Source organism: Indicator indicator, chromosome 22 (assembly GCF_027791375.1).
Source record: "Indicator indicator isolate 239-I01 chromosome 22, UM_Iind_1.1, whole genome shotgun sequence".
NCBI classification, from domain to species: Eukaryota; Metazoa; Chordata; class Aves; order Piciformes; family Indicatoridae; genus Indicator; species Indicator indicator.
In genome coordinates, this window is record NC_072031.1 from 15228348 (window position 1) to 15240976 (window position 12629).

The 12629-nt window shown below is 54.8% G+C and overlaps 1 protein-coding gene across 1 annotated transcript in view; it reads left to right on the forward strand.

Annotated features, from left to right (window-relative positions):
- The window catches only part of SLC5A10 (solute carrier family 5 member 10), a 43555-nt gene that overhangs the window by 13701 nt on the left and 17225 nt on the right, over positions 1-12629 (forward strand). The window contains exons 8-9 of the mRNA XM_054390881.1: positions 1536-1741; positions 3908-4043. Coding sequence (XP_054246856.1) covers positions 1536-1741; positions 3908-4043 — 342 coding nt within the window. The remainder of the gene's footprint in view (positions 1-1535; positions 1742-3907; positions 4044-12629) is intronic.

Genomic DNA, 12629 nt, shown 5'->3' on the forward strand with positions numbered 1-12629 from the left:
CATGCAAAGCTTGGGAGTAACCAGTGCTGCATAAAGCAAGTGCTGGAGAGGGGCCAGGGCTGCTTGCACAAGAGCAGGATGAGTTTACAGCTGCTGAGTCCCCAGGAAACGTGGGAGGGGGTGGTGGTTTGCAAAGGGTGGGGGCATGGTGGATGATGTCCCTTTGCAAAGTCCCTCAGAGCATCAGTGAGGTGCCTGAGGTGGGGACAGGCCTGCAGGGAAGGGGTTGGCCTCGGGCAGGAGAGGGCAATGGAGCAGGATGAGTGTCTTGGAAGCTGGGGTGTGCTCAGCCTGGCACTTGATGGTGATCCCAGTGTCCAGCACCTGATGCCTGAGGGATTTCTCTTGGATTGAGGACAGCAGCATTCATGGACATGGTCCTGCAGGAGGGACACTTCTCAGGAGCATGTTCCCACCTTGCAGTGCCATGTTGGAGGGAGCTGAGCTGAGGGTCCAGACCACAACCCATGGACAGGGGTGGTAGGGATGCAGGATGGACCAGACAGGGGAAAGCCACTGAGGAATGCTCATGGAGTTGCTTTGAGTCTCCCCTCCATAAGCCCCATGGAAGTCTCTTCTCCCAGGCATCAGCAGCTGCTGTGAGCAAGGGGATGCCAACACAGCTCCCTGCTCCTCTGCTTCATGGCTGCTTCATGGGTGGCCATGGCACATGGGGGCAGCCAGGTGGGTGCTTCCCATTCCTCCCTCTTCCAAAACCCAATGCCTGTGGCACCAAAATTCTCCTGCTGGAGGTCCCAGGGGAGCTGCAAGCATCATTCATTCCACTCCCCCCAGCAGCAGGGAGGCAGTGGGGGCCAGGGCAGAGCCTGGGGCAGGTTGGCAGCAGCTGCCAGGGGCTGGCAGCTGTGGGGTGGGTGGGAGGAGCACCAAGGGCTGCCAAGGGTTTGGAGGCTCACCTGCTAGGGCTTGTCCAGGGCATGTACTCCTCAGACCTAGACCTTGGAACCCATTTCCTAGGAAAAATGCAGTGAAAAGGGTCTCTTTTGGGGTTCCTTTTTTGTTTGTTTGGGGTATTTCTCTTTTTGCCCTGGTTGCAGGTGGCTTGGGGATGGAGCCTTGTTGGGGGTGCTGGGGAAATGCTCAGAGGGGCAGAAAACACTTGGTGGACAATTGTGCCAAGACACCTTGGGCTGCAGTACATTGAGTCAGAAGCTACCTAATCTTGCATTTTAATAGTCCTAGGTGAGTTTCCCCTGCTCTGGGACCAAAGAGTTTAATAAACAGAATGTTCTTACAGTACGAGGTCAAAAGAAGTGGGTCCCTTGAGCAGCCTTTGTCCCCACACAAGGGTCACCCTCTGAAGAGAGAGTGGACAGTAGTGGGACCTGCTGTGCAAAATGTTCGTAGAAGAGTCTCTTAAATAACTATAAGAAAACACAACCACAAAGGAGCTCTCCCTCTCCAGGCAGCACTCGTGGGCTCCGGAGTCGACGAGCGCTTCACCAGCTCAGCTCAGAGGCCACCAGGTTTTGCTTGGCTCTAGCCAACCTCCCCTCCCCATTGATGTTTTCCAGCTTTTCATGAGATTGGAGGTTACCCCAACCTGGAAGAGGCCTATTTAAGAGCCATGCCGACCAAGACTGTTCCCAACACTACCTGCCACCTGCCCAGAGCAGACGCGATGCACCTCTTCCGAGACCCAGCCTCCGGGGATCTGCCCTGGACTGGGATGACTTTTGGGCTGTCTGTCATGGCCACATGGTACTGGTGCACTGACCAGGTAAATGTAAACAAGAATTCCCTGCCCCATGTAACACAGCATTGCCTGGGCTGCAGGCATGCTCTACCACCTACATCAGTGCCTAGAGGTCCTTCTGGCTGCTGCTCTCAGGTGGCTTCTTTTTGGAGTCAGTAGAAGCACCCTGGGCTCCTGCAACCTTGTTCTTAAGGTGCTTGGCCTGGGACAGTTTGGAGAGTGGGATGCCCAGGGGTGTCCTCATCTCCTCAGTGGGCTTCTGGCTTTCTGGCAGGGAGGTCAAACGTTTTCCTGATGTTCTGGGGTGGCTTGGTGAGAGGGGGCCAGGCTGTGCAGGCTTGCTGGGACTGAAGGGTTTGCTCTGCCAGTATGGCTGGCTGCCTGCAATGGTCTTTTTGGGTTCAGCTCCGTTCCCTCTGTATTTGGTGGCCCCAGGTGGTTTCTCCTGTGTCGGGGAGCAGGAGACCTCCTTGCTTGGCTCTCTTCCTGTGGGGTTCCTGGGTCGGTAGCGGTAGATGTGTGTCCCCTGTTTGACAAAGAGCAGAGAGAGAGATGAGCTGCTGCTGCTCTGAGGGTGCTGCTCCCCTGCAAGCAGCTCCCTTTACATGTCTGCACTGTGGACTTGGTCCTCATGGACAAATCCCTCTGCCACTTGTGTCCTCCCTTGCCCAAATTTCTTCTGAGAACTGCCTCAGGTCTTAGCCATTGCTGCTCTTGCTCAGCAGTGCACTGTCCTGCATGTGGCAACATCTCAGCCCAGAGGCTGTCCCAAGCCAAGTCACTCCACCTGGAGATCCAGGACCAAGGATGCCAGTGGCATCTCAACACCTTCTCTCCAAGAGAAGCCTTCATGATCTAAGCACTCATTTCAGGCCCATAGACCAGTCATCCAGAGCCTGCCTGGGGGGTTAGGAGGCTACCAAGATTAGATGAAAGGATGGAAGGCTGGGAGAGGAGGTGGAATCAGCAGGCAACAGGGAGCTGCAGCACCACTGTGGGGGTGGCTCTGATTAGCTGGGCTGAGAGACATGTTTGGCTTGGGTCTGAGCAGCAGGGATCTTAATTCTGGACTGAGTAAGGCCTTAGCACACGGCTGTGGTCACCAGATATTTATCTTCCTCCTTGGGTGTGTCTGCACCACCATCTGGAGGTGTGATGATTGCTCCCCAGGTAAGATGGTATCTTGGAGTGCAGGTGCTGATGGCAGGAGGAACTGGGGCTGGGAGGCTGTGGAGCCAGCTGCACTGACCTGCCCTGCCTCTGCCAGCAGCTCCACATCTACACCAGGCTGTTGGCATCATCTTGGTGCTCACCATTTAGTCCCAATATCCCAACAGCCTCTGCAGTCCTTCAGGAGACCTCCTTTGATCACAGAGCTGCATTGAAGCAGTTCAGCTTAGGTGGTGCTAGATTGATTTAACGACATTGCTTAAAGCCAGCACTAAATGTCTTCAGGTGGGAAGGACTAAGGATGATTTAGCTCCTTGCCCTTCAGGGTCTTCATGTGCTTAATGTGGTGCACCTGGAGCCTAAGCTGGGTCCTGTGGCTCCTGGCATGATCTGACTCTTGGGCAGAAGTTAAACCACAGCATTCCTGAGCATCCCACCCCAGGAACTGTCACCTCATCCTTCCTGCCCACCAGTGGCACGAGCCTCTGCTTGCTCAGGAGTGGCTGAACCCTGCTGAGCACTTCTCCTTGTGGAGAGTCTGAGCTCTTTTAAAGCCATCATTTTATACAGACTTTGCCTGTTTAAGAGCCATTGCCTCGAAGAGGGCTGGCTGTGGTATGGATGGACATGACTTGGCCAGACATTGAGGTGCAATGGTCTGACCAGTGTGGGATGCTGGAATTGTGGTAGGAAGAGGCTGAACTTGGTGTCCCTTTCATTGTGGGCACACTTTGGGGAGGAGATTGAATAGTAGGGACAAGAGGGGAGAGGATGGTGGTGGGGAATGGTTGATAGTGGCAGGAGGATGTGCTCTTGTGGTTGCACAGTGGTGCTGTGGCAAAACACCACCCCCACTGCTGATCTGGATGGGTTGGAAACACATCTACACTGCCTTTGGGCCCAGTGCCTTGTGGCTCCAGCTTTTGGAGATGCTTGGGATGCAGTTTGGCAAGGAGGAGGCTAAGGTGGAACATGAGGTGTTGGTGGCTGCTCAGCCCTTCCTGCCCTGCTCTTCCCCAGGTCATCGTCCAGCGGTCGCTCTCTGCTAAGAGCCTGAGCCACGCCAAGGCTGGTTCCATCTTGGCCAGCTACCTGAAGATGCTGCCTTTGTTTGTCATCATCATGCCAGGGATGATCAGCAGGGTTCTGTACCCAGGTAAGGACCTTGCTACATGGACTTGGAGCTGGCATGGTGGGGATTTTGCCTGTTGCTGAGTGGTGCAGGATAGACTTAGATTGGGCACCAGGGAGAAGTTCTTTACTATGAAGGTGGTGAGACACTGGGACAGGTTGGCCAGAGAAGCTGTGGATGCCTCATCCCTGGAGATGTTTGAGACCAGGCAGGATGGGGCTTTGAGCAACCTGGTCTAGTAGCAGACCTGCCCATGGCAGGGGGTTTGGAACTTGAGGATCTTTAAGGTCCCTTCCAACTCAAGCCATTCTATGATTCCACTGGGTACATACCTGGGGATGAGAGGGACAGGAGAGGATCTGAATGTCCCCAGTGCTCACCTCATGCCTGCTGTCATACATCAGCCTACACTCTTGTCCTCTGCTAACCAGGGAGCTGAGTGTGAACAGGGTTGGGAGGATTTAGGCAAAACAATGCTGCAGAGATCACTTGAGTGCTGCATTCTCCATGTCATGGAGATGCTTGCCCTGAGCAAGCCTCCATCTGCAGTTTGGGATCTGGGCAGAAAATGTGGACCCAGAATGAAAACTCTTGGTGGAGGCTGATGGTGATTCCTGTTGGTTTCTCAAGAGTTAACCAAGGATGGCTTTGGTTTATTACTCATAGGATCATAGAATGCAGTGGGTTGGAAGGAACCCTCGAAGGTTACCTTGTCCAATCTCCAGCTGTTAGGGAAGAAGGTGTTCCCTGCACATTTCCATCAGCTGGGCACTGGATCACCTAATTCTGATCCTTTGTTAATTAGCTGCCTTCCACCAAAAGCCAAGAGCCAGTTATTGCAGGAACATTTTGGTACTTGGCCACTCTTAGCAAGGTGGCACCCAGGGCCTGGGTAACAGCATCAAAGGGTTCAGTGCTCCTCACCCTGCGTGGCTCTGGAGGGATGTTTGATGTGCAAGGATTAAAACCCTGCCCTGAGCTCTGTGTCACTGGCAGGGGAGGGAGAAGACTCTGGGCTAGTAAATTTAATTCCCTGTAAATACAGATTAAATGCTCACTTGGGGTAATCTCGGATGGCTTCAGTGACCTCAGCTGCTGGTTTAACCCTGAGGGTTCAAATGCCCCAAAACCAGCAGGGTGGGGGAGCCTTGAATAGACCAAAACCACTTGGTAGTGGTGCAGGACCTGGTTGGAAACAGGGGATTGACCTGGTGATCTTCTTGCCTGGATGGGGTGATGCTCTTGCCATGGTGGGAGTGCTGGTGTGCAGCCCATGGGGTGACAAGGTCTGGTGTCACTTTGTGGATCAGCCACAAAGCTGCTGACTGCAGAGCTCTCCCCAGGAGGTTGCCATCCCTGTTTCTCCACTGTCTTGCTCTGCCTAATTATGTGTCCGAGTGCTTTTACTTTGATGTTAATCACCTTTGCAAGGAGCTACAAAATGAGGCTGAGGAGGACACACCTGTCCCTGGCTGGGCACGATGCCACTGCTGCTGGGCTGTGGGATGGAGCCCAGCGGCTTCGGGTGCAGCCGCATGGTTGTGCCTCAAGCCTCTGGGCTCCATCCCACAGCCTGATGCCATGAAACAACCTTTAATTCTCCCAAACTCCCCTTTACCACCTATTCTCACCCCAAGACACCCATGGCCACCCCCTTCTGCCCCAAGACAACGTTTTGGGTGCCTCCTACTGCTGCCCCACGTAGGGCATTTTCTCCCATAGAAGTAGGTTGATCTCAGCGTCTAGGAGGTGACTCCACAGTGAGGGATGACACCACCACGCCTCAACTGAGCTGGCTGGGTCACCTCTAGCTTGGCAACCTTTCTATAGGGTGGAGAAAGGTGGAGAAAGGTAGCAAAAAGTCCTACCTGCGTGGCACTGCTGGGGTAGGAGCTGTTGCCATCCAGGATGGTGCGGGGCAGCACACACCTAATCTCCATGGCGCTGCTCCTCCTCTTCATCATGTCTTCCACACGGACGTGCTTCATGGACGGGAGGCTCCCCAGGGGGCTGAGGAAGGTGCCCCGGCTGATGTGGGGGTCACTGAGCTTCCTCTGCATGGGAAGGATCTCCCCATTGTGGGTGACATCCGAGTTGGTTCTCCGGAGCGGGCCGTAGCGATCCCTCACCTCGAAGTATTCGTCGGAGATGGAGGAGGCATTGGAGCGGCGGTAGCTGTGGTCAGCAGAGCTGCTGGAGTAGCTCTCCTGGTCACTGAGGGTGATGAACTCCTCTTCCTCCTCTTCCTCCTCTTCTCCCAGACCATTGTGGGCACAGGGAGGCCCTTTGTCCTCCTGCAGCCCTGCCGCTGGCCTGTCTGGCTGGAGAGGGGAGGTCTCCATTGAAGCTCCCTTAAGGTTCTGCTCTGACTCCTGCTTCACACCTGTGTGGTCAGCCAGCAGCAGTTGTGTGTCACCCTCTGGGGCAGCATTGCTGTCACAGGGTGCAATGACTTTAGTCATGAGGACACCAACAGGGGTGGTCCGTGGCTTTGGGACTGGGGGTTTGGTGTCCTGCACCGTCTCCTCTGGTGGCTTCGAGTGGTGGCCCAGTGGCAATGTGGCAAACATTCCTACTTGCTTCATTTTCCGGCTGGTAGCTGGGGCTGCAAGAGCTTCCAAGGAGGTCTGTGGGATCTGTCTGTGGCAGGGGGACACCAGAGGCAGCTCTTGGTCTGGGTTGTTCTTGATCTCCATCTCCCTGTTCTTCAGCATTTGCCGGTGCTGGGCGCTGGCCTGGGAGACGTCGCAGACTTTGATGCGGTTCATCTGCGAGAGCTTCACGTTCTTTATCTTGGGGTCAATGATGTTGATGTACCCCAAGACTTCACTCCCTGGTTCAGGGTCAGGCTCGACCCAGGTGGGCAGGTAGTCAAACATGTTGGCTTTCTCCAGGTTCAGGAGGCCAGGGTGGATGAGCTGGGAGAGGTCGGCCACGTCGCCGTGCCTGTCGCCCACCTGGCCCTCGGGCAGGGCTTTGCCTTTGTTGTCTGCCTTCTGGTTTTTGTCCTGGTTCTCAGATGAGGCCTTGCTGATCTGGTCTGCGCTCTTGGCCTTCACCAGGGCGTACTTGGGGTTGATCAGCTTCTTCACCACGGCGTTGGCGGGGGTGACGGGCACGACGGAGGGCAGCGTTACGGGCTCGGGTTCAGGCTCTTCACCCACGGAGATGGACTTGAGGCTCACCCCTTTGGACATCAGATAGAGCTCCTGGAACTGCTTGTCAAAGGCTTCCACCACTTGTCCTGAGAGGACCGTGATGACATTTCTGTCCGTCCTCGCCGCGGACCAGGTGAAGCTGGAACAGAAGCAGATTGGAAGGGCTCTGAGTGGTTGCTGGTAAATGGGATGCCTCTCCCCAGCCCTGGCTTCCCCTGAGGCATTGATGGTGCTGGCATGGCCATGAGCTCACTGGAAACATTAATAACAGTGAGATGGAAGAAATGGCTCTCATCCCAAAGCAGAATGAAGGCTTGGAGCCTTCAGCACTCTGGAACTTGAAGTGAAAACCAAAGGGATTTGCTGTGGGGTGGTTTTTCACCTCAGCTTTGGTCCCTTTTTCTTTCTTGGTTTGGGTTAGTTAAGAAAAGTGACTCATAAGTGGATGGGTTTTGTTGTGGCCAGAAAGTAGGAAATGTTTCAGTTCCACGTTTCTGGAACTTGTCCTGCAGAACTGCAAAGCTTTCTGAGGCTGTGACCTACTGGTACCAAAGTCACTTGTGCTCTGGCCAAACTGGAAGATACTTCAGGTAGAAAATGTTGAAGTGGAAAAGCTGAGGTCAGTGTGGGAGCTGGGACTGGCTGTGGGCTGCTGCTTCTGTCCTTCACTGGGCTCATTGCTTCCACTGGCAGAAGCACCTGATGTGTCCCACCACCTCTGGAAAGGAGAGATGTCCTAGACCTGGCTGTGGGGGGTGGGGACCCCCTGGGTCCCACTCCAATTCTCAGTCTGGCCTTTCAGAATCACCTCCCAGTTTAGGAGGAGGGGAGCAAGTCTGGGACAGGGTCTTGGGGCTGGGCAGGGACCAGGGCTTAGACCATGTGGTTCAGTGCTAGTTCATTGACCCTTGGACAGTGGGGTGGGCAAGAGCAGATGTCACTGATTACCTGTAGGAGCCACACATGGCCCTGTCTCCATCCACAAACATGAACTTCTGGGCCAAAGCTCCTTTGAACTTGGTGGCCGAGCGCGTGAAGAACTCTGTCCCACCTGTGCTCCGGACTCGCAGGTTCTGCAAAGCAAAGCAGAGATGGGAGCAGGAGCAAAGGGCTGGTGAGCAGAGCTCTGTTCACTCCTCCATTGATGCCTCCCTGGAGCACAGCACAGAATCCCTCTGGGTGGAAAAGACCTCTAAGATCGAGTCCATCCATCAACATAACCCCACCACGGCCACGAAACCATGTCCCCAAGTGCCATGGGCACACATCTTTTGAACATCTCCACCAGCTCCCTGGGCAGCCTGTTCCACTCCTTCAGTTAAGACATTTTTCTTAATGCTCAACCTGAACCTTAACCCTCCCCTGGGGCAACCTGAGGCCATTTCTTATCCTGTTTCTTGTTCCTTGGGAGAGGAGAGCAACCCCCACCTGGCTCCAACCTCCTTTCAGGGAGCGGTAGAGAGCCAGAAGGTCTCTCCTCAGCCTCCTTTTCTCCAGGCTAAACAACCCCAGGTCCCTTAGCTCCTCCTCACAAGACTTGTTTTCTAGACCCTTCACCAGCTTTGCTGACCTCTGGACGCACTCCAGCACCTCACTGTCCTTCTTGCAATGAGTTACTCCACAGCCCCTCCAAGGAGTGGGGAAATTTTTCATGGCTAGCTCAGAGGAAGCCACAGCAACGGGAAGATAAAATAACTCGCTGGAGGCCACACAGCAAACCATGGGCTGGGCTTCAGGAATTTCCCAGGTGCCGGGCAGTGTTTGCTACCTCTTGAACTCAGTGCTGCCTGTATCTGTGGGTGAGCAGCGTGTGCTAGAGCTGCCAAACACTTTCCATCTCCTGTGATCTATGCAAATGCCATCATGGGAGAGGTGCTTCTCCACCTCCTCCCCAGCAGGAGATGTACAGAGGGTTCTGGGGAAGGGGGGTGTGACCCCAGCACAAATACCACCATGGGAGAAATGCTTCTTCCCCTCCTCCTCAGTGGGAGATGCTGAAGGGGTTGTAGGGGGAGGTGGTGACCGCAGGACAGCACATGACCACCTGGTGGCAGTGGGCTTGTCCTCCACTAGGCTCCCTCCTTGCTGTGCTCCTGGAGCTGAGCATCTAGCTTGGTTTTTAGGAGTGGGTGGGGGAAAAAATGAGAGTGGGGCAATATCTTTTCACCCCTGGGAAATGAAACCTGGGGCTTTGGGCCAAAAGGGTTTGTCCCACAGCACATCCCTACAGAGGCGGACAGGGAGCGGAGCGTCCTCCCTGCAGGGAGCCTGGGCACGGAGGGTTTTATCTTCAGAGGTAAAGTGAAAATGAGTTTTATCTTCAGTCTGGCTCTGTGTGTCTCAGAGGAGGGCATCAGCACATTCTTGCAGCTGAGCAGATAGTATCTCCCACTGCAAATATTCTCCATGGGTGGGGAGAACGTATTTTCTTATGAAAACAACTGCATTCCTCCTGCTCCTGCTGGGACCTTGGTGAGGCCCTTGCTAAAGGCACTGTGTCATCTCGGGGTCATGCCCTCCCTGGCCAGGGTTTTGTGTCCTGGTTGGCTTTTGCTGTTTGTTTTTGTTATTGTTGCGGTTTTTTGTTCCTGATTTTATTTATTTATTTATTTATTTATTTATTTTTAATTTTAATTTCAAACACAGGAGCACCAGAATTCTTCATCTTTCCCACCTCCAGCCTTCCTCACCTGCTTCTCTGGGGCCTGCCTTCTCTCTCCCTGCATGACCATGACCTGGCATGGATCCATGCCTGGGTGCAAGCTGATTTCAGGCACCCCAGGTCAGTGTTCCTGGCAGGAGGGATGGTGATTGCAGGCTGGTTTTGATGTGATGTGAAAGCAAAGACTTTCCTGACCAGGTTTCCAGGGAAGTTTCACACACTGATGGAGGATTTTATTCACCGAATCATAGAACTGTTCTGGTTGGAAAAGACCTTTAAGATCATTGGGTCCAACCCTTCTCTAACTCTACCAAGTCTGCTGCCCAGCCATGTCCCTTTTGAATTGTTTTTCCTACAGTTCACTTGATGTGGTTGGGGGCAAACAAGGAGCACCCCAGTGTCCAGCCACAGGCAGCACTGGGGAGGTGCTGGGGGCTGGCTGAGAGTGGCAATTCCCATCCCAGTCCTGTGCTGCTCTACACAAAGGGCTGTGGTAGTGTCCAGGATGCACACCAGTCAGTTACTGGGCACCACTTGCACCCAAGGCTGTGCCCTCTGCCCATCACCACTCTGGGCATCCCCAGCTTGTAGCTCTCCCAGGGCATCAACCTTGTACCCTGGCAGTGGGGAGAGGTCAGAGCCAAAACTGTGCAGGCAGCAGCTGTGGGGTTTGTCTCAGGTAACACCCAGGGGAACAAAGTTCCCCAGAAACAAGGTGCAGGTTCCTTTTCCTCCCTCTTGCCTTGCTGCTCTTCAGTCAGATCTGTTTGTTTAATCTCTCCCCAGAGGAGCAGGCAGCAGGCGAGAGCCCAGTGCCATGGCTGCCTGCCCAGCCTGGCATGGGGTGAATCAGTGCCCAGGCACTTGCCCTTGCTCAACCCAGCGACCTCCTTGCCCAAGCTGAGTTGCTCACTGTGAAGCACTGTGATAACAAAGGACATTTCGTTAGCACCTCCTGCCTCACCAGGCAGCTCCCAGACACTGCCCTACTTTCCTCACAGCCCTGTGCCAGTAAATCCCTGCTGGCCGTGTCCTGAGCTATGGGCAGTGGCCAGCAGGTCCTGGGAGGTGATGCTGCTCCTCTTCTCTGCTCTCCTGAGACCCCACCTGCAGTAATCCATCCTGCTCTAGAGTCCCCAAGACAAGAAGGACGTGGATGTATTGGAGAAGGTCTAGAGGAGGGCACAAAGATGATCAGAGAGCTTGAGTACCTCCTACAAGGACAGGCTGAGGGACTTTGGGCTGTTCAGCCCAAAGAAGAGAAGGCTCCAGGGACAGTACCTGAGGGTGGCCTACAGGAAAGCTGGAGAGGGACTTTTTGCAAGGGCCTTTGGTGATAGGGCAAGGGGCAATGGCTTGAAACTTGAGCAGGGGAGATTTAGACTGGATGTTAGGAAGAAGTTCTTTATGTGAGGGTGGTGAGACATTGGAGCAGGTTCCCCAGAGAAGTTGTGGACACCTCATCCCTGGAAGTGTTGAAAACCAGGCAGGATGAGGCCTTGAGCAACCTGGGCTGGTGGGAGGTGTCCCTGCCCTTGGCAGAGGGGGTTGGAACTGGATGATCTTAAAACCATCCTATGAATCTTTAAGGTCCCCTCCAACTCCAGCCATGCTATGAAACTGGCTGCAGTATGCAGCAAACCCCAGCTTCTAGGCACCTGCCAAGCTCTGCAGATGTTCTCCTGCTTTTCCAGTCCTGCCACCAGGCTGCTAACACCGGCGTGCGTCAGCTGTGGCTTTCCTGGTCCTGGAGAGGCAGCAGTCTGCAGCATCCCAGACTCTCCAGGGAGCTTGGATGCGGGTGAGCAGCTCAGCCAAGGCTGTTTTAATTGCTGTGAGCAGCAGTTTAGCAGAGCTGAAGGGCTTGGTGACTGGGGAAGGTGTAAGTCTTGGCTGGTTCCTGCTTTCAGCTCCCTGGGATGGAGGTCCCTGAGAGACCTCCCAGTTGTGTCTCAGCTGTTCCAGCTGGGCATGAGGCTGCTGTGGCTGCTGCTCAGCCAGGGGTTTGCCCTCACCATAAGCAAATGTGGTGAGCTTGCCTGGGCACAGACCTCCCTGCCAGGCATTTGGCAGTCAGAGTGTGGGGCTGGGTGACGTCAGGAGCAGAAACAGCACTTTGGTGCCAAGAAAGAGGTGAGGCTGAGTGACTGGCAGCTGGGGGGTGAGGTAAGGCTGGGAGAGGGCTGTCTGCAAGCCCCGGGGTGACTCTGCTGGGAGCGTCAGTGCCTCCTCATCTGGTGTTGGGGATGGGAATGTTGTGCCCAATGAGGAGCCCAGGCTCTGCCCTGTGGCTGGAGTGAAGGTTCCTGCTCCTGCTGCTGGTCCCACAGAGCATATAACACTCCCCTCCCCAGCCCCTCTTCTCCATCACCTTCTTCTGCCTTTGCCACATCACCATGCTGGGTGATTTTTCTCTGCATGCACAGAGATGTGTGAGGGGTTTGGGGCACTTCAGGCCCCTGTGCTGCCAGGCACCCCCTGTGCTGCTCCAGCTTTCCTTGGTTTGAAGAGGATTCATGCAGCATGTCCAGGGCTGGGTGAACTTGGGGTGTGTGGGCAGATTGGTCTTGCTGCTGTGTGCCTGCTAAGGGTGCCCTTGGCAGCTGCCAGGGCTGCAGGCAGCGTGGGTGCCTCCCTGCTCTGCTCCTGGCCCCATGCTGGGGTGGAGCCTCCAGAAAAGGGGAAAATCAAGTTTTTTAATTCTAGCCTCTGGCTTGCAGGAAAGCCCAAAAGCAAGAGAACCAGCTGGTGGTTGCTCCTCCTGCTCCTGCCCCTGGGGTAGGAGTAGGC